The sequence below is a fragment of the Talpa occidentalis genome, unplaced genomic scaffold, assembly GCF_014898055.3.
Source record: "Talpa occidentalis isolate TD23 unplaced genomic scaffold, MPIMG_talOcc4v2.1 talOcc4.14, whole genome shotgun sequence".
In the NCBI taxonomy this organism is placed as follows: Eukaryota; Metazoa; Chordata; class Mammalia; order Eulipotyphla; family Talpidae; genus Talpa; species Talpa occidentalis.
In genome coordinates, this window is record NW_023601433.1 from 77,320,870 (window position 1) to 77,344,104 (window position 23,235).

Genomic DNA, 23,235 nt, shown 5'->3' on the forward strand with positions numbered 1-23,235 from the left:
AACATGGCATATGCCACATGAATCACCTGAGAAACTGCTTCTATTTTGTAGGTACTGAAACAAAGGCAGAGAATAAACCCAGGCCACCCAAGTTGCCCAAGGCAGAAGGCCAGAGGGTATTTGGGCGGGGACTAAGCTGGGCCCGGATGTTCCAGGGAAGAAGGATGGATTATTTAAGAGTCAAAATATGCTTGCGCCACTAGGTGACCACTCAACGTGCCCTGGCTGTTGGCTCTCTGTGTTTGGAAGGCATCCTGGCTTCTCTGGGGTTTATGATGGGTGTGAATGAGTGCTGCCAAGGTGCCATTGCCTCGGTGCTGGGCGAGGAGCTACAGAGCCTACTGAGAGGGGCGCAGAGACTGACAAGCTTGTGCTGCGCTAGACTTCCGATGCTCAGGGTGGAAAGCAGATGCTGCCCGGAGGACGCTGGCCTCTCGATGGAGAGGGGTCAGGAGCTCTGTGGGCCTGCCAGGAGCCTGCAAGAGCCCACGCCCTCCTGACCTCCCAAGACCCCTGACCCCAGAGACCAAGGTGGAAGATAACCATCCTCTTCACAGTGAGGATGGCAGCTCCCACCAGCCCCAGTGACCAAGGCCAGCCCCGCAGGGAAGAGGTGCGTAAGGAAGAGAGTTGCCGCATGGGGCTGGGCTGACCAGTCTGCCAGCAGATGGTTTCTAGTCTCCCGGCAGCTCCAGGTGCCTCTGGCTCACTGTGATACGGACTCACTCAAATCATGATATTTTAGAATGACTCTAACAACTATCAAGCCCCACAAAATGCTGCCCCCCATGGCTGGGATGAAGCTTCCACGTGAGACCTGGCTCTGGCCAACCACCCCTCCCCACTCAGAGAAGCAGAGGGCTGGCTTAGGGCTCAGGGCCGCCTGGCTCTGAATTCAGGTTCCATCCTGAACTAGTGACGAGACTTGGCTTAGTGACTCCTGGAGCCTCAGTTCTCATCCTCTGTGAACAGGGAGTCAGCGGCCACACGCAGGACCGCTGAGGATCAGAGCGAACACATGGAAAGCACTGAGGACTAGGTCTGGTAAATCTTGGTTCCTGCTCTTATTTCCTCAACTCTAGCCTCAGGACAGGCTGGGCCTGGCCACATAAATGTGTATGAAACCCACATTATTTTTAACATTTTATTTTCTGTCCCAGTCCCATGCTCCTTAGCATGCCTACCTCATACACCGCCTTCCCCAGCATCTTTCCCACAAACTCAAAGAGCTGCAGGTAATTCTCATGGATATAGGACGTGGGTGAGGGGTAGAGCCTCTCGTCCCCGCTGGTTGTCTGAAAGGCAAAAGGATGGGGAGCGTCAGGGGGTTACACACCTTGTAACAAACCCGCCTAGTCCTTCACTTCTCATTTGTCACTTTGAATTTAGCTGCTGTCAACCCTGCTCTTGTTCCCCTTAAATACCTTGAACAGATTGAGTGCGGGGTCGAACACCCTCTTGATGATCTCTTCCAAGAACTCCTTGAAAACACCATCTTGATCAATCCCTGCCTCGTCCACCCCGAGGTCATTGACAAATTTCACACGGATCACGCCCTTCATGGCATGCTGGGAAAGCTGCCGAAGCTGCTCATAGCCGTCCTGCAAAGGGCACAATTACAACCCATTAGGGACACCAGGCCTTTTCAAGACTCAGGGTTCCCCCATAAGGCTCCCAAGAATGGGACACCTTCCCCATGTGGCTGTAAAGGTGCAAGGTGAGAAGCAGGGGTGCACAAGAAGAGCAGGTCACACCCACTGTGAGAGCCTGGAGAAAGGAAAATGCATTTGGGGATGTGACTTTACTGCTCTCTGGCGAGGGGACACTGCCCTCAAGAGGACGCAAAGCCGTGAGGTGGGGGAAATTAGCCAAGGAGTCCTGACGAGCGCCCTGGGAGGACCTGGGACAGGGTCTCCTCGCTTCTTTGTAATGCTAAGAATATCCTTTAGCTTATGATAAGAAGAGAAAAACAGCCAATGAATCAATCAAACCTGTGGATGGCTGTAAGATGAGAAATCAAAATTCTCTCCAGCCCTCGGCTCCTTTCCACAGATCAGGAAAGGCCTTGTGACCAAGCTGAGGAGTTCACGTACTATGCTGAGGGTGACGGGAGCCCCAGAAGTGTCTTTGCAGGGGCATCGTGGCTGGCTGTCTTGGGAAACACTTCTCTTGGCAGCAGAGCACATGGGTGGAGGGGCCGGGGTCACAAGCAGGGAAATGGAGGGGGCAGTAGCCATCTGGGGTCTGGGTGAGGGCAGGAGCAGGGAGGCAAAAGCCTGAGGGTTCTTCTTGCTCCTCTGGCTCATAGTCAGCTCTCTCCAGACACGCAGTCAGTTTCTCCCAACCAGGACGCTAGGGCGCTGCGTAAGAGTTCCCCGACTAACTCGTCTTGTTCAGTGTGTCTCGATTCTAATCGGTTGGGGGCTTCCTGGCTCCTGAGTCTGTTACCTAATGTGTTCTTGGCATGTACAGGGGCTCATAAGCAGGCTGCTTAGGGTTTCATTTTTGAGCGTGGGACAGGGCAGGGCACAACCTGAGGCCTCTCGCCAGAGGGAAATCGATGTCTTTGCATAGCACCACTAAGTTGCAAGTCTACTGCAATTTCAAGGCCACCCTAGATTTCTCCCGCTCAGTCCCAAGTGCAGAGCTGTTCAACCTTTGGTGACCCTGAGATGGACTGTCCCCACAGCATCCCCTCATCTGCCAGTCTGGGCCCTGTCACAAAGCAGACAAGGCCAGTATGACAAGACCTGTCTTTGGGGAGCCCACGCTGCCTTCCCGAAAGTCACGCTTCTCCACTCACCCAGTGATTCAAAAGACTGTCCTATGGTGGCTCTTAATCTTATGTAGGTAGGGGCCAGGCTCCAAAGTTAGCATGCAAGGAAAAAACTACCTCTGAAGTGCCCTAAGTCACTAAAGGAACAGGAAACGGCTTGGAATGCAATTCTGAAACACTTGTTATGCACATAGATTTTGAGAACCATTAGACGAAAAGAGAAGAAAACAGACCACGCAGATGCTACAGCACTTGAATCATTCTGCTTAAATTTAAGATGATTACCTTGCACTGACTCAAGGACAGGTGAATTCTAACACATTCCTGCTGCAGCATTTCCTCCGTTCTGCTCTAGAGTGATGCCCCTCACCTTAATGGACGCGAGCGAGTTTGTGACTATTGAGATTAGAGGAGATGGTCTATGCGGAAGCACTGGGCAAGCTCAGGGGAGGGGCGCAAACAACGCTTGCCAGACTCCAGTCACTATTTTGCTGCATTAGCCCATCAGCCACCTCTTTGAAAAACTGCAGAGGAATTCCCACCTGCCTCCCCTGACACAGACCCTGCTGCACCTAGTGCCCTTGGCACCAGTGCTACACACAGAGATTCTACCTGTGCCCCTGGGAACGTGAGTAGGGGTGGGCATCACTCCTTCCTACTGATCTCAGTGACCTGGGCACCGAAGCATCAACTCCCAGGTTGGGTCTCTCTCTGATACCTGAGTGACCTTGACCTTGAGAATTTGAATTCTCTGGCTTGAGTTCTGTGAGGGAAAGGGCTGGACAACTGTTTCCTTCTAGTTCTGAAATGTTAGTGTTCCAGCTCCAATATGCCATCTGCTCTGTGAGAAGCAGCCTTCCTGCAGGTCTTGAGACTAACACTTGGAAGCCTAGCACAGATGCACCACCTATAACAGAACCACAAGAAAAGATAACACAATGGAGGCCTAGGGTCTCCTATGAGTCTTATACCAGCTTTCAATGCCCCCTTGTGTCCAGATCAAGCAAAGGCCACTGAGCTCTCACGTTCTAATAACCAATCTATCAGCGCATGAGAATAACTGGTGTCTGGGAACTCAATCTAAACACATCGGTCAATTTCATGACAAGATATACGATATTGGGAAGTAAAGAGGAAAATGGACTTTGTCTAAAGCTTCAGACAGACATCCCTCCTTTGATGTCCCTGTGTTTACAAAAGCAGACCAGGCCACAGGATGTCAAGCAATTTCTCCTAAACAATGGCCCTCGAGGAGGGAGTTGGGGAGACTTCACTCTCAGGGGACACACCGTCCATCTCTAGCACCCAAACTCTTCCTGCCAGTGCTGGCCACATCTGAGAGGGCAGGGTAGACCCGAGGACTTTAAGGGACAGGAGAGGTGCCAATGGGTCTGATGAGGAAGGTGCAGGAGGAAGGAATTTCTGCAGTACAATTGGGCCCTTTCTTTGAGAAAAAGCAGAGGCTACGAACAGGTGGTCCCTGAGTTTAATTCAGAGGGAAGACATGTTTTTTGTCCTTTAGATACTTCATGAAATTTCAAAAACTCACAGCATAAAAGATCTAGGGGTTTCACACAATATCCTGGACTTCGGGCTTCTCTCAAGAAACCAGAGCATTATGGGGCCAAGTCTCCACAGGCAACCAGCTAGGAGCCTCTCTTTAGGGTGGGGATTGGGCATAGGATTATCACTTGCCTACTCCTCTCTAAGCACCCCCTAAACTGCGGCGTGGTGTCAGTTGTTTTTTATCAACCCCATTGTGCGTTGGGTCTGTTGAGTTATTCAGACCAAGGGTTCTGTTTAGGAAAAATGAGAGAAACCAAAGAAAGCGAAGACTTTCTATTTTCTATTTGGTTGGCATGCAAACCAGATGCCCCTGCACCGAGACACACTCAGCCAGCCTGACTCATTCCTGTGACCTGCAAGGTCCCTGCACTTAACTTCTTATTCTCTGCTTTGAAGAATGCCAAACATATCATGTTTACCACGGGCTGCTTTCCCTGGGGGAGCTCGATGCCAATCACCAGTGGGCAGGGGACAGAAAGGAGCTCTCCTAGAAGGAGTGTGACTGCTCCAAGGAAGAAAAGGAAAATGAGTGGGGAGGAAGAGTGGCTGCCTTTGCTCTTTGCTGGTAGCTAGCAATGTGGCCAAGTCTGTCCAGGATCCCGTGACTGCCCCACACTGCAAAAGGTGCTAATGAGGAACTGTGGTAGAGTGTGAGGAAAGGTCTAAAGAACTAGCCCAGGCAAATCAGGTCAAACCTCTCCAGGGAACTTGGGGCTCAATCACCAACTCCACCGCGGGCAGGGCTGGCACACACAGGCAGGCTGTGCACTGCACGACCCTGGAGGAACGTGTGACCATACAATGCAGACACTGTGAGGGTGTGAATTTATTAGGACAGTGTTCCCGCAGGTTCAACAAAATCAATACATTGCAACAATCTTCTGTCACATGGTGGTCAAGTGTTCTGAAGATAGGCACCTGTTTCTACTTATATTTTGATCCTGGACACTGGCTTTCACTAAGGTAGGCCACTTGACCGTATCGCAGGAGTATATGGCTACATAGGACTTACAGCTCTGTGCTAACTGTTTCCTAATATGGCTCAGTAAACTCAACACCTCCCCTCCAGCCTCCACATTCACAGTTGGGGCTGGGCAAAGTGCCTGCTGGGACAATTGGAGTCTGCACTGATGTAAGAATGTCTGCATGTGGCAGTTCTTGTCTTCATTTCAAAGAGGCACAAGCTGTTTGAAGCTCCAGCCCAGGGGGGTGAGGGGTAAAGAAGAGAGATTCTACAGTGGACCCCCAGCATTGAGAACATGCTAAATCCAACAGTTCTTGGGAAACACTTGTTTCCTTTCCTGCTCCCAGAGATTAGATCATGTCATTAGATGTCATTAGATCTAATGTCCCATGTCATTAGATCAAGCAGAGACAGGAACAGTTCAGAGGCAACAGATCACCCACTGACAATGCTACACGTTGCAGGCCGCACCTTGTTGGGGCAGGCGTCTCACCTCCAACATCCGGGACCGGCGGATAGTAATGTGAGTGACATGGGGGGAGGCGGAGCTGGTTTCCACAAGCCCCAATTTCTCCTTCTCCTTGGTAACCATGTTTCGGAACAGGAGCACTCTCTGAAATAAGCAAAGGAGAGACCAGCAACGGGGTCAGCAACTGATGATTCTCTAAAACGCACTACATAAATATCAGCGACATTTAAGTCAGTTGAGAGGCAACCAGAATGGGATGCTTTGAGATAGAAGGGACTTGTGGGATTAGCAAACACCCCCAATTACTCTTGGGAATATAGCTGAATGGAGGCCAAGAAAGAAAGGCTCCAGAAAGAGTAGCTGGCTGCAGCTGGAGTCCAGCTAAGAACAGACGGCAAGAAAATCGTTCTGGTTCTGTCAATAATCCACAGTAAAAAGCTGGTGGCAAGAAAAGCTGCAGAGGTTTTCTACAGTTGTGCCAGCAGTAAAGGAAATCAATATTATGAATCTAAAAAACAGAAACATTTCAAAGGTCTTTTTTTTCCACTGTCAGAAATTTTAAAAATGATCCCACAGAATAAAGGTCCCTGACCTTTTTATCTGTCTCCTTTGTGCCCTCAAGCACACCACGGTCCCAATAGTAATTTTTCTCAATTATCGTCCAAAAAGACTCCATTCTCAAGATCCTGAAAAGCCCCTTTAGGACAGCACGACCCTTTGTCCCACCCTGGGTTTGAGAATCATTGCTATAATGTCACTCAAATAGTGGCAGCAGAACAAATAAATACATCCAACTACAGTTGCTTTTTTTAAAAAAATGGGAATCACACAAAAGTCAAGAGCTTAATAAAATACAAATAAGAGCAGCAGTCACAGGACCAGCAACGGTGTGAGGGTTAACCACGTACAAGGGGGCCGGAGTATTTTCATTTCATCATTACATAAGGTCTATGAAGAAAATACGGTTGTAAAAAGCAACTGCCAATGGCCTCTTGAGAAGGGGCTGTAGTCAGCAGAGAGGGGGTTCGTGAAACAGCTCAGTGGGGCTGGTTTACAAGTTCAGAAGCAAAACTGAAGTGCTCTGAAAAGTCTCAAAAGCTCTTGGGGCTCGAGAGCAGTGCTGTAGGGAGCGCAGGCCTGAGGAGCAGCAAGGAGGGCCACTCTTGTTACTCTTTTTTATGGTTGGGGAACAGGAGACTTTCAGGAACAGGTATGACATGACTGACTGACATGACTGCCTCCTGTGACCTACCCCCAACCTTGAGTATGAGCATTGGAACAAGGGGAGGCGTTTTGTGGAACACAGGGCTGAAGATGGGCCTCACGTGCAGGTTAAAGCAACCCAAGTGGAGAAGTGGCAGAGCAGCAGCCGTGCAGAGGTGACCATGAGAACGCCAGCCGCCTTGGAGCCCAGGGGAGACTGGAGGGGCTCTGGATTACCATGGGGTTACCTTAACCAGCTTTCAAGGGGCTGGAGACCTCTGTGGACAACTGGTACGAATCCTGAACCTCCCAAGTCACAGATGAGGAACAGATTCACCTGAGGTCACGGAGTGGGAGGCAGGGGAAGCCACACTACAAGCCCCGGCTGACCCCACCCGGCTCTAGGCCATCTCGGCCAAAACAAGGCATAGTCTGGCAGTGGTCGGGAGAAGAACTGTGCAGAGACATGTTGAAGAAAGTAAGAGCATGCACAGAACAAAGTGCTGCTGTTAAAGCAAGAAAGACATCCAGGCCATCCACGCGAGTAAGATCCAGGACAAGGCGGGGCTCAGCGTGCAGAGTGGTAGCAGATGAGAGAGAAGGTGGCCCTGCGGACATCCTGCTTCCCTCTCGTGGCTCCAGCCAGAGGGAGAGGGTGGGTTGCAGCCCACTGAGAGGGAAGGGAAGCCTGAGATGGGGGACAACAGGGCACCCTAGCCACTCGAACAGACCAGCCTAGGACCCTCCCAGGTGGGGCAGGGACCCAGAGACAAGGAAGGGCCCTCATTTCCCAAGGGAGAGAAAAGCAATTTTACAAGGAGAAATGGCCTTGAAGGCAATCTTAAGCAAGGCTCCCCCCATTCCCTGCAAAATGGTGAGGATTAGAACACAGCCTGGACTCAAAATCAGGACAACTAACCTCAGAGGTCCCCAAATTTCTTGTTCACAGTACCCCTAATGGCTCAGTGATTTTTTTTCATGGTAATCTTAGGTCAAGAGGAATGCCTAACAATTCCATTTACTAAGTAGTTAAATCCTAACAACTTAGTAAGTATTTATGGCCTAAGAGGTTTTAAAAAGCATGTATATTGAAATAAAAATTAACGTTATTTCAAAAACAAACCAACCCAGCTTGGCTAAATGACACCATTGCCAAGAATATAGCAGGACCCGGTATTGACACTGTGAACTCAGGTGGCAAGTGGTGTCCAACACACTTCACTCCTTCTCAACAGCTTTCACCTCCCGTGAGGCCCGGGCATCCCGGCACACTGCCTGTGAACTGCATCTAAGCCGTGGAGTCACCGGACGCCATTGCGTGGGGCTGAATTTGGACACATCGGCCCAGGACGAGGCACTGTGTATCGAGTCCAACTCCAGAAAACTGGACGAGACCCACAAGATGGAGGGCTAGAAACCCTCCGGTGGGGGCCATTGGGAGAAGGGAAGGATGCAACCCTGGAAAACAGAATCCTCAGAAGGCAAACAGAGTCGCCTGCCAATGCCAGGAGCTTAGGGCTGCCGCTCCTCGTGGCTGCTCAGAGACGGGGGCTAGACATCACCGAGAAGCAGGTCCCATCACCGGGGAGTCAAACATACGACACCCACTGCTCAAAGCCTCGAGTTCGCTGAGGCAAGGTCGGGGGTACTGTTGAAGGGGCACCCTCATGGAGGGCACTTTTGACTAAGTCATCTCTGCAGGGTCCCTGGTTTCTGAGAGGCTCTGCTGTCAAGAATTTAAACAGCTACCTTCACTTGTGAATCACTGCTTCAAGGGTAATGAACGGCACCGTAAGTGTAATGTCAAGGTCAAAATGATCTCAGAAAGTAAGCAAGTATCTCTGAAAAGAGAGATTTGATTTAGAAAAATGTGATCTCTGCTTTTCTAAAAATATCTATTTTTTAAAAAAACAGAAAGGAAAGAAAGGGCACAGCCAGGCTCTTTAGCGCCTCTTCTGAGAGAGCAAAGCATTGTCAGGAGTCCAGGCACTACACCAGCAATGCTCTGCTTCCTGGATGCCCTCGCCACAGTACTTGACCCTCCCCAAGTCCCTCACTTCACTCAGGTGGGTGACACCACCCTCCTGGCTCCTTTTCTCTGATTCCTGCTTTCCTGTGCTGGGCCTCTAAGGGGAGTCCTTCGGGGCTCTGGCCTCAGTCTCCGGGTCTTCCCCATCAGTCTGTTCCCTGACCACCTTGCCCGTGACGATGAATGCAGTGAGGAGATGTGGGTGTTGTCCACATGTCGAGTCTACCTCCAGTCCCACCCCTCTCCTGAGTTCCTGACCCATGTGGCCATTGGCCTCATGGAGCCACAGATACCTCACATGCTGCCTGCCCATAGTGGGCCTCAGCTCCACTTGCCAGACCTGCTCTTGCCTGTGCCCCTACCTCAGGCTTGTCACTGCTAACAAACTAGACACCTGAGCATCATCACCTGAATTCCTTCCTCTGTATCATTCCCAGAGCCTGAAGGTGCCTCCTTAAAAATCTCTTGGCTTTCTTGTCTCTCCACACCCGTGCCCCACTCGAGTCCAGTGAGATTACCACCACATCCTCCATGTCTAGCCTGTCCTCCACACAATAGCCAGAAGGTGCTTCCTAAAGCACTTCTCAGACCAGGGGACTCAAAGCTCTGTTAAAACCCACCAATGGCTTCAGACAAAATCCAAACTCCAGCCCTTGGTGTACAAGGCCCTTCCTGCTCCAGGACCTACAAACCTCAATCTCATTTCTCGACTTTCTCCTTTGTGTTCTCCCCTGTCAGATGTTTGGTTCTTCTGGAGCGTTGTCTCTCACCCCAGGCCTATAAACACAGCTGCTCTCCTGAGCTCCTCCCCAACTCCAGCAGTCCACACCCCTGTCCGGTCCCACGGCATCCACTTCCATAGCACACATCCCAACCCAGTCTGAAGGTCAGTTTGCACAGCCCTGCACCTGTCTCTCCAGTACTGAGCAGAAGACCTGGTACACAATAAGGTCCAGTCGCTGTCTGCAGTTGCTGAATGAACTGATTTCATTTACTGAAAGACAGAAAGTCTGGAACCACGCCTTGGGATAGAAAGACACGCTAGGAACCTGGTCCTACTCACGTTTTTATGAGGAATGACGTGAGGGATGTACTGCAGGATCAGCTGCGCCCGTTTTCTATCCTTGTCAAGTTCTTGGAAGAGCACACTAGGTTTGAGATCTCTTAAAAAGAAAGATGCAGGATTGGTATAATTAAAACAAGTAAGCCACTCTCTAGCATGGGGTTGGCGAACCACATTCCAGGGGCCACGACCAGCCTGCTGCTGTTTCTGTAAATCAAGTTTTAATGACCATGCTCATTCATGTTAGTACTATGTCTGCGAGTGGCAGAGTGGAGCAGTTGCCCCAAGGCTGGCAGGCAGGGCCTAAAATGTTTACCGCCTGCTCTTTACAAAAGAAGCTTGCCAGTCCCCGCAGCTTTAAGAGTTACCCAAGGCACGCTATTGATAAAAATCAGACTCGATCTTATATTTAGTTGTTGCAAGATTCCTCCCACCCACTCCCACCCCTGGAAAAGCCTGCTGCAGTTTCTACCCTGCTGATAAAACTGCCATTTAACTATCATAACCTGCTGCTCAGTTCAGCTGAATATAAACATCTACTAGATGTGAGCTGGCTTTGTTACCATTCACGAGCCCTAGTAATCTTTGCTGTAAGCAAGTCTGAGCATAAGCAACTGCCAGGTGGTCAGTGCTGACAAGTACTTCACTGCCAGGGTGTGGCAGAGGCACTCTGGCTTCCATACAGTCTGTAGAGAAAATGGAGTGGGTCAGGTTCCTTTTTGCCTCCTGCAGCGAGCCTCTATAGCTGCTACCCATGGCATGCACGGACCCGGGCTGAGCAGCATGAGCATGGGGCATGCGCACTGAAGATTACAGATACCTGGGCCAAGAAGCCAGAGAGCACTGGGCGTGCGTACCTATAAGTACGGATGCCTGGGTCGAGAGACCATTATGACAGAGATCTTTATGAGAGACAAAGCGCAGAGATCGTGGGGGCTGGAAGGCTCAGGTGCTGCCAGCCTCCCAGCCTCCCTGCTTCAGCATTCAAGGCCTGTCAAATCTACCAAGGGGTCCAAGATTCCTTACCCATTTGCCCCAATCCACAATGAACCTGCACACCCACCTGAGCCTGGCTTGAACCACACACCTCCTCCCAACCCCGATGCTCACTTTCGCAGCCAGTGGTCCTCAGGAGCAAAGCGCCGGCGGCAGTCCCGCTCGTAGAGCACCATCAGCCAGCCGTGGACAGACTGGAACAGCTCCAGGGTCTCTCCCTTGGCATTCTCTGTAGGGCAAACAACCTGTATAGTCACACTCATGGACATGATCACAACAGGAGAGCAAGGACAGTCTCTGTCTCCTTTCTTTATTACGTTCCATCAAGTTCTCCATCTCCCTCACTCGGAATTTGATGGGGAACCGATGGAATTAAAACGCACCTTTGGGTATGCTCCAAGTGTCTGCAGGAGCTGAGTGTCTCGACACAGTCACACACACTGCCTCCCCCTAGTGTCATCCAAGTTCCTTTTATTTTTTTTAAAGATTTATTTATTTTTATAAAAGAACTGGGGTACAGGCCTGAGAGGATTCACCAGATAAGACAGCGGGGAGCAGAACAGGCAGACAGAATGAAAGCACTGCTGAGGGGAGCAGTGGGCGAGACAGGAGAGGTCTGCCATGTGGGAATCTCCCTTGCCAGCCAGGAATCAAACCCATGCTGCAGAGGCTGCGGACAGCTCCACAGCACAGCGCTCAACCCGCTGCGCCACTGGGGAGGCCCCAAGTTCCTTTTAATCTAAGGCACTTGGTGTTGAACAGTGGGAGACACGTTGGAGGCTGGACTCTAGTTTAAAACATGACCCGGCAAAGTGTTTATCTTCATGGAAATCAATTCAAAGACTCAAAAGGAGATTCAGAGCAAAAGTAATCATCATTAATAACCCTTTACACACAAATGTAGATCTTGAAGGATCTGGGGGAGTAAGACTTTCATAACCACACTACTACCTTAAGAGATCAGAGAGTGAAGAAATAAAACATCTAATTATGTAAACGAATGTGCCTTTTCAATTAACTTTTGTATACAATGATGCCAAGGATCAGCTGTTACAGACACTTAACCGATGGCTAATGTCTTTACCTTACCTACAATTCCATCCCAGATCATTTTAAACACAAAGGAATTCAGAAAAGAGGAGATGGTGACCAATTCTTCCAGTTTGAACGAAATTTGCTCTTCATAAACTTCAATGTCATCAAGGATCCTAAAACAGAAAATTAGCTACAATTTCACACTGAGAAAAGGGGGGAAAATGAGATCTGTACCTCTTACTAGACACATAGCATAAGGTGTTAGAATAGGCTCTAACTTTAGATCAAATTCAGACACAATGATGTGCTGTCAAGGATCACAATAATCTGGGAAGTGTTAGAGACGAAGCAACCGGGCCACGGGCTGGGAGCTGTGGAAGCTGGTCATGTGATGGGCACGTAAGGCTTCACATTATTCTGTCCACTTTCTACTTACCTGAAACTGCTCATAGTAAAAGGTTTAAAAATACAAAACCAAGAAAGAAAAAAATAATAATAAGCCCTATTCTGTTTATCTTACTTGAAAAGTAAATAGAACTTTCTTAATTTATGCTTGAATATCAAGGAATTGGAAGCAAGAGTCTGTGTCTACTGAGGAAAGGTGAGGAATCTTATTCTCTATAACAGACACTAATGGGCCTTGCTAGGCGCTTATTGTGTCTTTGTGAATGAATAAAGTATCTGAAAGAACATATGACTAAGTGAATCATTTCAGATATAGCTCTATCCAAAATTTCTTCAAACTGCTCCATTCACTGCAGAGCTCGACTCCATCCTGGGCCACTGGGTGGTGTCTTCACCAGCTGTTACAGGTCTCCCATCTCATCTCCAGCTGATCAGCGAGCCCCTCCCGCTGTGATTCTTACCTCATCTGCCACCTCCCTGCCTCCACCCCCTGCCCCCTGCCATGTCTGAACATCACCACCTAAGGGCCATTCTATCTTACAATTCTTCACCAAATTGGGTGGGGGTGAATGGAATGAAAGAATACCAGGTACACAAGTAGGAACTTAAGTTTAAAGAACAAAGGCTATGAATGGGACTAACATTTGTCAATTTCTCACTCTGTGCCAGATACTGTACCAAGGACTTAACATTTGTTTTTCATTCACTCCCTATTAGACTGTCAAACTGATTAGAAACTAAGGCTTACAGAGGTTAAACAACTTGTCCAGGGCCAGCTTGATAAAGATGGTTAAGAATAATAGTTCTGAGTTCTTCCTGAGTGCCAAAGATAACACTAAATACTCTGTGGGCATTATCTCTTCTATTCTTATCATGTGGCAGAGAGGCAGGCCTATTGTTACTCTAGTCCATAGATGAGGAAACTGAGGCTCGAGAGGTAGAGTCCCTAGTTTCCTTGCCCAGGGTGCCTTAGGAAGTGGGTAAGCCAGATTTTACACCCTGGTTCTCCGACTCTGGATGTTTTAGCAAGGTATACAGGAAGTAAATGGTAATTTGAATCCAGCTCTGGGAGATTCCAAAGCCCACACTTGGTGGTACTGAACCAGCTCCCCTGAAAGAGAAGCTGACAACTACGGAACCCCTATTACAGGCCACCCACATCATAAATGTTTTCTCATCTAATTCTTCTAGCGGCCCTGCCACACAGGCCCAAACTGGTCATTGCTTCCAACACTGTAATCTGGTCTCTGCACATTTGAGGAAAGGGATTCAGCCCCACCGCAGTTAACCTACGTGACGAGGTGCCGGGAGCAGTCACAGAACAGCATCAGCATGGCCAAGAGCTGCTTGGAGTCTTCAGTGTCATTGTTGAGGCATTCCAAAAAGAGCTTTAACCCCCCATGGGGCCCCAGCTCACAGATAAATGCCCACAGTTTGGGGAGCAGGTCATCCAGGTAAGTGAGACCTGGAAAGGATAAAGAAACGCAAGCTGCAGGTGGGGCTCCATCCATTATTTCCCCTACCCAGTACAAAAACAAAATGCTTAAGCCTATTAGTGAACAGTTAATGTGTACAAGAGAAAGATTGCAATTACTAAAAAAATCATTATCACCATGAGAAAAACAATAGCTAGCATTTATTTAATGGGTGCTTACTTGTGCCAGATGCCATTCTAAGTAACTCTGCCTGCATTATCTCCTTTCTACCTTGTGAAACCCAATGTTATCACCATTTTGTAAAGGAGGAAGAGGAATCACAGAGAGATTAAGTGATTGGCCCCAAATCACCCAGCCACTAAGTGTCAGAACCTAGAGCAGAACCCAAGTCTGACTGACTCAGAGTTTATGCTTTAAATCAGGGATCAGCAAATTTTTTCTGGGAAGGACAAGAGGGTAAATATTTTTAGGCTTTGCGGGGGAGACGGTATGTCACAACCACTCGACACCACCACCACAGATGAAAGAAGCCAGACAACACGTAAGTGTGGCTGTGCTCCAAGAACGCTTCATTTACAAAAGCAAGTGGTGTGCCAGGTTTTTGTTTGCTGTCCTTGCTGTGAATTCTCTTGCAGACTCACCCACGTTTAGCAGGGATTTCCTCTCATCTGCTTCTGTTACTGTGTCTCTGGGAAAACAGTGACTGCAACAGAGATACTGTCAAGTGTTGACAAATATTTAACCCTGGATGAGGCAGAGGACATTTTAAGTCTTCTTCCTGATGGCTACAAGGCCTCTGACACACCAGCTACACCAGTGAAAGATTTTAAATCCATCAATGTAGTCACTGACTTAAGATAGTCCAGCTTGGAAGTTCCTAGGGTCACATAATATGCAGTAAAGTATGTTCCTTAAATCATTCCTCAGAAAAGGGGGAGTCACCTAACATTTGAGCCTTATAGTAACTCTCCTTTTATGGGGCGCCCTGGATTACTTAATTTTGAGCAAAGATAATCTGGGGGTAGGAGCAGGTGCACAATCAGTGCCCTTTATGGATGCTTAAGGGTTAACTGCAGGAATTACAAAGGCAGCAAAAAAAATGTAACATCCATTTGGTTATTATTCCTAGAAGCTTGACCTCACATTTGCAAGGGTAATAGGATATGGTTATAAAATGTAGAAGCTTCACTATATAATTAGCAGCAGAGTAAGTAGTTACATTGTGGTGATCACAAATAAACTTCTATAGGACAAAAGAAGAAAAGAAACCTCCCTCACAGGTGAATGGACCCTGAGGTGTGGATGAGAATATTCACTTACAGTCTCATACACAGGTCCATCACGGGCTGCACCCCCAGAAACTCAGGTAGAAATGAAGGTGCTGTGCCTGCAGAGCTGTGTCAGAGTTGCAGCGCGTGGCCCAGGCTACCCCATGCATGTGAAGATGCTTCGTAAATTGTGAAAGTAGAAAACCAGTAGCATTTTTAGTAGACTGTTATTTTCCACAGTCTGAATTGTGTATAGCTATACCAATAGTTTGACTATTACACGTAACACTTAGAGACCAGCTTATCTTCATTTTTAAAAACATTTATTTTCAAGTTGGCCACAAAACTTCTTTATGGATTCTCTTATTGGAATAATGGGGGATGCTTAAATCTGTGATGACCTTAAAAAGTTGGACACTGGCTATAACCTCAAAATTATCTCTTTCAATAGATTTCCCAAGTCCTTACACTGGGGGAAGGGATACCTAGGTTCAGTACTGGCACCTTCTCTTCTACCTCTTCACTCTCCTCAGGGAATCTGCCCCCATCCCAAGACTTTACACCTTCTGTTGCTCACGTACCTGGCCGCTGCTCTCCCACCTGTGCACTCGTATTTCTGACTACACCTCTGCTGAGGTCCAGGGGGCTCCTCACACCCATTATAGCTAGGATAGAATGTTCCAGGCTCCACGAGCCCCACCCCAGGCTGGTCATTCCCAGCTCAGGAAAAGTCACGAGCATCTACACAGCTGCTGCAGCCAAAAATCTGGCATCATCTTTGAGGGTTTCAGTCCTCACTCCCCCAAATCTATAAAAGACACTACAAACCCTCCTGCTTCCATTTCCATCACTACACCAAATAGGTTTCCAAATAGGGATAGTTTTGCCCGGCCAAGGAGCATTTGGCAATGTCTGCACATGTTTGGTTACCATAACTGGGAAGCGGGGGAGTGAGGTGCTACTGGCATCTCTGGTAGGAACGAATATTTGACAGTGGCAGGGTGGCTTCCAAAACCAAGAATGGCCTTGTCCAAAATGTCAACCGTCCCAAGTCTGAGAAATCCTGCTCAAGTCCAAGCCAACACTGTCTCTTGTTATTTTCACTGTCATACGGATACATTTTTCATTTGCTTACTATTGGTCTCCCCACTACTGGAACAAAATTCCTGTGGGAACACAGACCTGGTTGTCCTAGTCACCTCAGTATCCTCAGTGCCTGCACATGTAGAGGCTCTCTAAGGTATTTGGAGATGAATAAATAAGCATGAAAGAGAAGCAGCAATTTATGATTTTATCAAATGTGAGATGCAGCAGAGTTCCTAATCCCTTTATGTAGTAAACAACCTCATGGCCTATAGATTTTCTGTCCTGATAATATCAGTTCATACCACTGGCACCTGCATTGCAGCTATAAAGCCTTGGACACCCAATTCTGTGTTCACAGAGGGGACTTTCTTCCTTGCTCACATGAAAAATGAAAATGTTGGCCACATTCATGCAATGAGACACTATGCAGCCAATGAAAATGAAGTTTGTGAGGAATTTCTGACATGATAAAATGCTTCTAAAGTGATTACTAGGAAGGGCAGGATAAAGCTCTGAACTTCAATCCCAGCACGTGTATGTGTATGTGGAGCACACGCAGGCACGGGGTCATCTTCAGGTTGTGGGATTAAGGCTGATTTAAATTTTCTCCTGTTTCCTTGCCTTTTTAAAATTTTCTATTCAGAAAAAAATAACTTTTTCAAAGCAAATTGTGCTTCATAATGAAAGTAAGAGCCAGGTTACAGGACGAACTGGAAGTGCTTGGATTAAGGTTAGTTGGAGCGATTTAAGACCTCTGACAATGGTTCAAAAATACTCTTCCTCAGAATCGATTTTCTGGGCAAGGAAAGCAGGGGGAAACCAACTTTTTCTAAGAAAAGTTGCTAAGAGACTCGACAGAAGCACCGTGGGACTGCAAACCTGTAAGTATCTGTAACCGGATCTGGGTGAGGGTGGTCAGCGAGGTCTGGTAGAGGACACAGATGTTGCAGACCTTCTGGACCTCTGCAGAGTCCACGCGCTTCCCCCCAACAGGCCTGAGAATATTCCGAACCGATGCAGACTTCTGAAACGCACGCTTCAGGAGATCTGGCACAGGGGAAGAAGGAATGTGTGAGCAGAAGCTGAGCCATCTGCCAGATTCCACCCTTCAAAGGTAAGAGTATTTCAACAAAGCTCCAAGTGACAGCTGAGCCAGACAGTGGGGCTGCTGCTTTGATTCAAGTCATCTCTTTGGGATAAATTAGAAAAGCAATACGGTTTTAGGTAGAACCCAAAGACCTGTTCAGAGAATCAGAAAATTTCTCAGAACAAGCCAGGCATATCTGACTCTTACATGGGACTCTTGTACCATACCTCTGATTTTTAGCACCTACAAAGGTGAAAATCCCAAGGACTGTTAGAGGAAGAGGAGAAAAGTTAAGGAGTCTGGTTGAGTCCCAATTTTCTACGCTTTTAGGCAGAAGTAGATATGTCAGTCTCAATTACTGATATTTAGTATGAGGTCGTATTCTGCCTCTCTTTGATTATTCTACTTCTGTTTTAAACCTTCCCATTTATATACTGCTAAAACAGCCTGTTTTTCACAGAAAAAAATACGTCACGACTTTTCTGACAACCCAATATATTCATGAGCCCACGTTCACGGATGGCATCTAGAAGGAGCCTTACGACACACTAGGTGTTCTAAGATTAAAGCCACCCTGGACTTGGCAATCTGCCACAGGCAGGGAACCCCACAATGACGTGGCGGCAGCATGGCCTGACCTTTCCTCAGAGTGGCCAACAAGAAGTCTTTCCTTGGCACCTGTCACTGACCCTGCAATAGGGGTGCCACCTGGCCAGTGACTCAGTGGCTCCTTTATGAGTAACCCCTATAATCAGAAACCAGAAAAACACTTATTTTCCCTAGGAAACAGCTCTTTCTGTGAATAGGTAGAAAAATAAATGCAAAAATCCTTTTGTATTTTGGTTACTAGAAAGTTCAGAGCCAAATGGAAGCTCAGAGATAACCATAGTAGCATACGTGGAGGGGCTGTAGATGTGTTTCCCCTATACCCGACCTTGATTTTATTCACCTATATTTCCCTGGGCCTTGTTTCCTACTCCTACGGATTGTCTGTCACTCTTGCTAAATGCAAACTTGATTTAAGCGGCATCGATATCTTTGGGACAAGTTAGAGTGTCACATGAACAAGGGGTGCAGTACCCAGGAACCACCAGGAACAATACTTCAGCCAAGGACAGTTGGCCACTCACTTTTCACGGGAAGCACGTTCTGTGGGGACACTGGTTGCACGTGGGCCGGTTCCTGGTTCTCCAGCAGCTTCTTGCTCAGGATGTCACTGAAGAAGATCCGGATCAGAGGCACACCCCACAGGAACTGCAGCTGTTTGGTGATCAAGGGCATTGACTCGTTGAGGCTAGGAGAGAGCAGCAGACTAGCGCGTCAGTCCACATGACAGATGGTCAGCTTGGCTCCCGGAGGGGCCTTCCGCCGAGGGATGCCAGGGCCCCCACTCAACATAGCCCATAAGATAATCATCAGAGTAAAGTGGACGTGTAAGGTGCTAACCTCTCTCTTTCTCTGTCGTTTTCTACCCCGACTTCCTGTGCTGCCACCACATTAGCGGTCTCCCCAGTCTTCACATACATGGTCAGCTCCCAGACACCCCCTATCTGTTCTTTAGCCGGGTTCCATCCTGCCTACCACCCCACTGACAAATGCCACCTTGTGCCTGCTGTGTTGTCCTGCTCCTCACAGCTGGCCTGCAGGCCCAGGCCACAAATATCCACAACTCACCAGGACCCTAGTTTTTTTGCTTCAAGTGCTCCTCTCTCCACTCCACACTGCAGCCCTGCAACAGACTCATACCCCCGAAACCCACCTCCATCACGTCCCTGCTCAAGACCCCGGAACGGCCCCTCACATTTCCAGCACTGCAGTGGTCACAGCTACCATCCGACGGTGGCCAGGTCCAGCAGCAGGCCCCTCTCACACACACAGTCTCATTCAATCATTGAGATGACTTTATCAGAGGGACTTAGAAAAGTGTCCCCTTGTTTCAGATGTGGGAAGCGAGGCGAAGGGACTTGTCTAAAGTCCCTCAGAGAAGGGGCAGTGGAGCTGAGAGCAGGGGTCCCTCTTGTGCTGTCCTTGCCACCCTCTCCCAGAAACTCCCTCCCAACTCCCCACACCCCATCCTCTGCAGCTGGGGCAGGCTTTCCTCCCCTGAGGAGTCTTTTAACAGGATGACACTCTGGTATGAGTAACAGGGAGAAAAATCCAGGGATTTCCTTCCCTGGTCTCACTTTGCTGCCTCAAGGGCACCCATCAGGGCCCCAGGTGCCAGGCACATGTTTGATAGGAAAACAGCTGGCAGGGCCCCCGAGACCCCCTTCATCTCAGTCTGGCACATGTTTTTTTTTTTTATCAAATCCATGATACTGCTTGATCATCCCTATCTAGTTTAGTGTTTTTAACATTCTTGAGGTCTTAATTAAAATCTTAGAAACTTATATTTCATCTCTTGAAAGGATCAGGAATGATTCTTTGAATCATTTTTCTTTTAGTATCTCCAAAATATGACAGTCTGGGCAACTCATGAAAGTAACACTGAAAAAGAAAAGATAATGTTGATAGGGGTTATGAAAACCATTGATATTGATAGGTAGGAAAAAGACTTAAAGGGTGTACACACAGGCTATCGTTGGGTAGTAGGATGTGGGACAGTTTCTATTGTATTAGTCATATTTTATACAACGAGTATGTGTTACTCTTGTAATGTGAAACAAAACAACAGAAGCTAGAAGGAGGAGGAGGAATGGAAGAGGCAGGACAGAATGTGGTTTACTCTGGGACTCACCCATAGTCTACGGATTGGGAGAACCAGCCCAGGACAGGGTGCCAGTGGGTCAGGTTGGATTTCTTCTGGGACACATACTTCTGACAGTAGCACAGCATCTGGGTCAGCAGACTCACAAACCCATCTGTCTCCTCCTCCAGCACCCTGGGGCTGAGGGAGCCCAAGGACAGGAGGTTGCCTACGAAGAAAGAAGGCTGAGTGTGACCAGGCCAGACAGAGCACTTGGTCCCCTCCCAGCCTGCTCTCTGCCTGTGGCACAGGCGCATGTCTATGTGCAAGAAAAAATTCCACATGTGGGGCGCCTGTCAGTGTGGGGAGTGGCAGTGTGTTGCAGGGGCAAGAAATAGGCAACCTGACATCTCAGCCTGGCTCTGCACTGACAAGCTGTGTGACTCCATCCACCTCAAATCTCATTCCTCATCTACATAAGACTGGAATAATCATCCCCACTTTGATGTGAGAATTCTAGGAAGTAACATGTAGAATGTCAGGCACACAGAGCTATGTGATATTTTGTTAGTATCACTATATCATTTTATAATCAAGGGCCACCATCAATGACCCTTTGAAGAATATCTGAATGTCCTGGGAAATCACTGGTATTCAATATTCACCAGATTTACTTAGTATTCCTAACTCTTCCCATATACTCCCTTTAAAGTTAGCCCAGAGAACGTTTATATCTTTAAAATTAATTTCTTCTTATTAGGCAATGAGAATTATGTCCACTGCTTTCAAACGCTTTTCTCTACAAAACTTTTTCCCACCTCACTGAAAATATTGAAAAATTGATGAAGCAGGCCCTACTCTGATCTTAAGCCCCTTCTCTCACTTGAAATGAAAATTGTGTATATAGCATACAGTGTTTTCATTTTTCCTTTGGCCCCTTGGAAGCTAAGGGCTGGTATTGAACATTCATTTAAGGTCATTTGACTAGTTAATAGATTTTCCACGCAGTATATTTTACGTGTCTCTTTAAACTATCTAGATACATGTTTTTTATAGTAAACACTTCCAATTTTTACTGGTGATCTCCTTAATGGTGGAAAGCGAAACACTTGGGTTTTCCCCGATGCCCAGACTCCAGCTGCATATACTCACCCATCAGACAAAGGGTGTGGCATCCTTCTAAACTTTCACACACATCTCGGCATCTATCTTCATTTCTCAAAAATGTGATGAATTTACGAAGCATGTCGTGAGATTCTAAAACAGTGAGGCGCTGCAAGATAGAAAATTATTAAAGCAGAAGCTTACAGGAAGAATTTCCCACTAAGCATAAACTTGATCACCTACAGATCACCCCCTTGTTGCCAAATGTGCAATGGATCACCAAGAAGAAAATGGACAAAGCTGAGATCCTATTTCTCTGGAGTATTAACATGAAACATGTCTACAGTAGCTGCTGATTTGGAAGAAAAATTTAGAAGAGGTAGAAATTAACAGAGAAAATACTTTCTAATTTCTCCAAGAAGGCAAAAATGGAAGCGATTTTTGGAGGGGTATTCAGACCCCACTTACCTCAGGGGTCACCGTGCTGAGATGAGTCACAAGAGCAGGCACGGACATGATGTGGATGAGAAATGGCCGAATCAGATTGTCTGAAAATTGTGCAGCAATCACAGGGCTAGACACAGAGAGATGACCTTATTCAGACAGGTAGGTGAGTGAACCTGGAACAAAAGAGCAACCCTACCAACGCCCCTCAAATACCTTGAAATGTGGCGTCAAAGGACCTCTAGCAAAACTAAAAGCTGCAAATGGGGACATTCTAGGGAATGGTGGAATGACAGTACAGCCCTATGATGCAGCTATGGAGAGTCAGTTTTGAAGTTTTATTGACAGGAGAGAATAGGCACACTGTAATAAACTTTAAAAAAAAAGCAGTATAAAAAAACTACATACACGGGACAGGAAGGAGGGAGTCATGAGTGAGAGGGAGGGAAAGGAGCTTCTGGAGTGCTGTTGCTATTCTACTTCTCAACTGGGCTGGTGCTTACACAGGTGTGTTTACTGTGTGATAACTCACCAATAACTCAGAGTTCAATCAAGCCATTCCTTTTAAGTGTATGTATATAGATACAGATGTAAATATATTTGTGTGTACTATGATTAATATTTAAATATGTATAAAAGCACATATATTCATATATACAAATTTAATAGAAGACCTGGAAGACAGATGAAAAAATATTAACAATGTATCTCTGGGTTGTAGAACCATGAGAGACATTTTTTCTTCATCATATATATATATATTTGGGAAGTATTACATGCTAATGTAGAAAACCTGGATATATATATAAATATATATAAAAATCCAGGTTTTCTACATTAGCATGTAATACTTCCCAAATACATGTATATAAATATATTTATAATATATATATTTACAAATATATATATATATATATATATCTCCAGGTTTTCTACATTAGCATGTAATACTTCCCAAATCAAGAGATAAAAGACATATGTAAAACAAATGATGACCCCCTACCTCACACCATATATAAAAATTAACTCAAAATGGATCACAGACCTAAATGCTAGTTTTATAACTAAAACTACAAAACTTTGTAAATCTTTGTGACTTCTTCTATATGACACAAAAATCACAATTAAAATTTTAAATGTTCTTGCTTCAAAAGACACTATCAAGAAAGTGAAAAGATTCTTAGGATGAGAGGAAATATTTGCAAATTATATATCTGATAAAGGAATTGTGTCCAGAATAAAGAACTCATATAACTCAACATTAGAAGACAACCCAATTTTAAAATGTACAAAGGATCTAACTAGCATTTCTTCGAAGAAAGATGCATGAAAGCTTAATAAGCATGAAAGATGGTGAACATCATTAGCCATCAGGGAACTGCAAATCAAGACAACAGTGAGAGACTACTCCACACTCATTAATAAAAAAGATAACACGGCCTCCTTGGTGGTGGAAGGGATTAAGTCTCAGCACTATAAAACTATCCACAGTCACTGCAGCATGAGTTCGATCCCCAGCCAGGAGCTGACCCACATGGTGCAGCAGACCTCTCCTGTCTCATCCGCTGCTCCCCTCAGCAATGTGTTTCAGTGGATCTGTCTGTTCTGCTTCCCACTC

General features: G+C 47.0%; 1 protein-coding gene across 7 annotated transcripts in view; it reads right to left on the reverse strand.

Moving 5' to 3' along the window:
* The window catches only part of UBE3B (ubiquitin protein ligase E3B), a 51,849-nt gene that overhangs the window by 10,851 nt on the left and 17,763 nt on the right, over positions 1 to 23,235 (reverse strand). For all 7 annotated transcript variants that reach the window (XM_037510990.2, XM_037510985.2, XM_037510988.2 and 4 more), the window contains 12 exons: positions 21,642 to 21,747; positions 21,222 to 21,342; positions 20,121 to 20,298; positions 18,514 to 18,677; positions 17,176 to 17,343; positions 13,800 to 13,971; positions 12,156 to 12,274; positions 11,181 to 11,295; positions 10,071 to 10,170; positions 5,800 to 5,919; positions 1,425 to 1,601; positions 1,185 to 1,295 (listed from right to left, as the gene is read on the reverse strand). In XM_037510990.2, the coding sequence (XP_037366887.1) occupies positions 1,185 to 1,295; positions 1,425 to 1,601; positions 5,800 to 5,919; positions 10,071 to 10,170; positions 11,181 to 11,295; positions 12,156 to 12,274; positions 13,800 to 13,971; positions 17,176 to 17,343; positions 18,514 to 18,677; positions 20,121 to 20,298; positions 21,222 to 21,342; positions 21,642 to 21,747 (1,651 nt within the window). The remainder of the gene's footprint in view (positions 1 to 1,184; positions 1,296 to 1,424; positions 1,602 to 5,799; positions 5,920 to 10,070; positions 10,171 to 11,180; positions 11,296 to 12,155; positions 12,275 to 13,799; positions 13,972 to 17,175; positions 17,344 to 18,513; positions 18,678 to 20,120; positions 20,299 to 21,221; positions 21,343 to 21,641; positions 21,748 to 23,235) is intronic.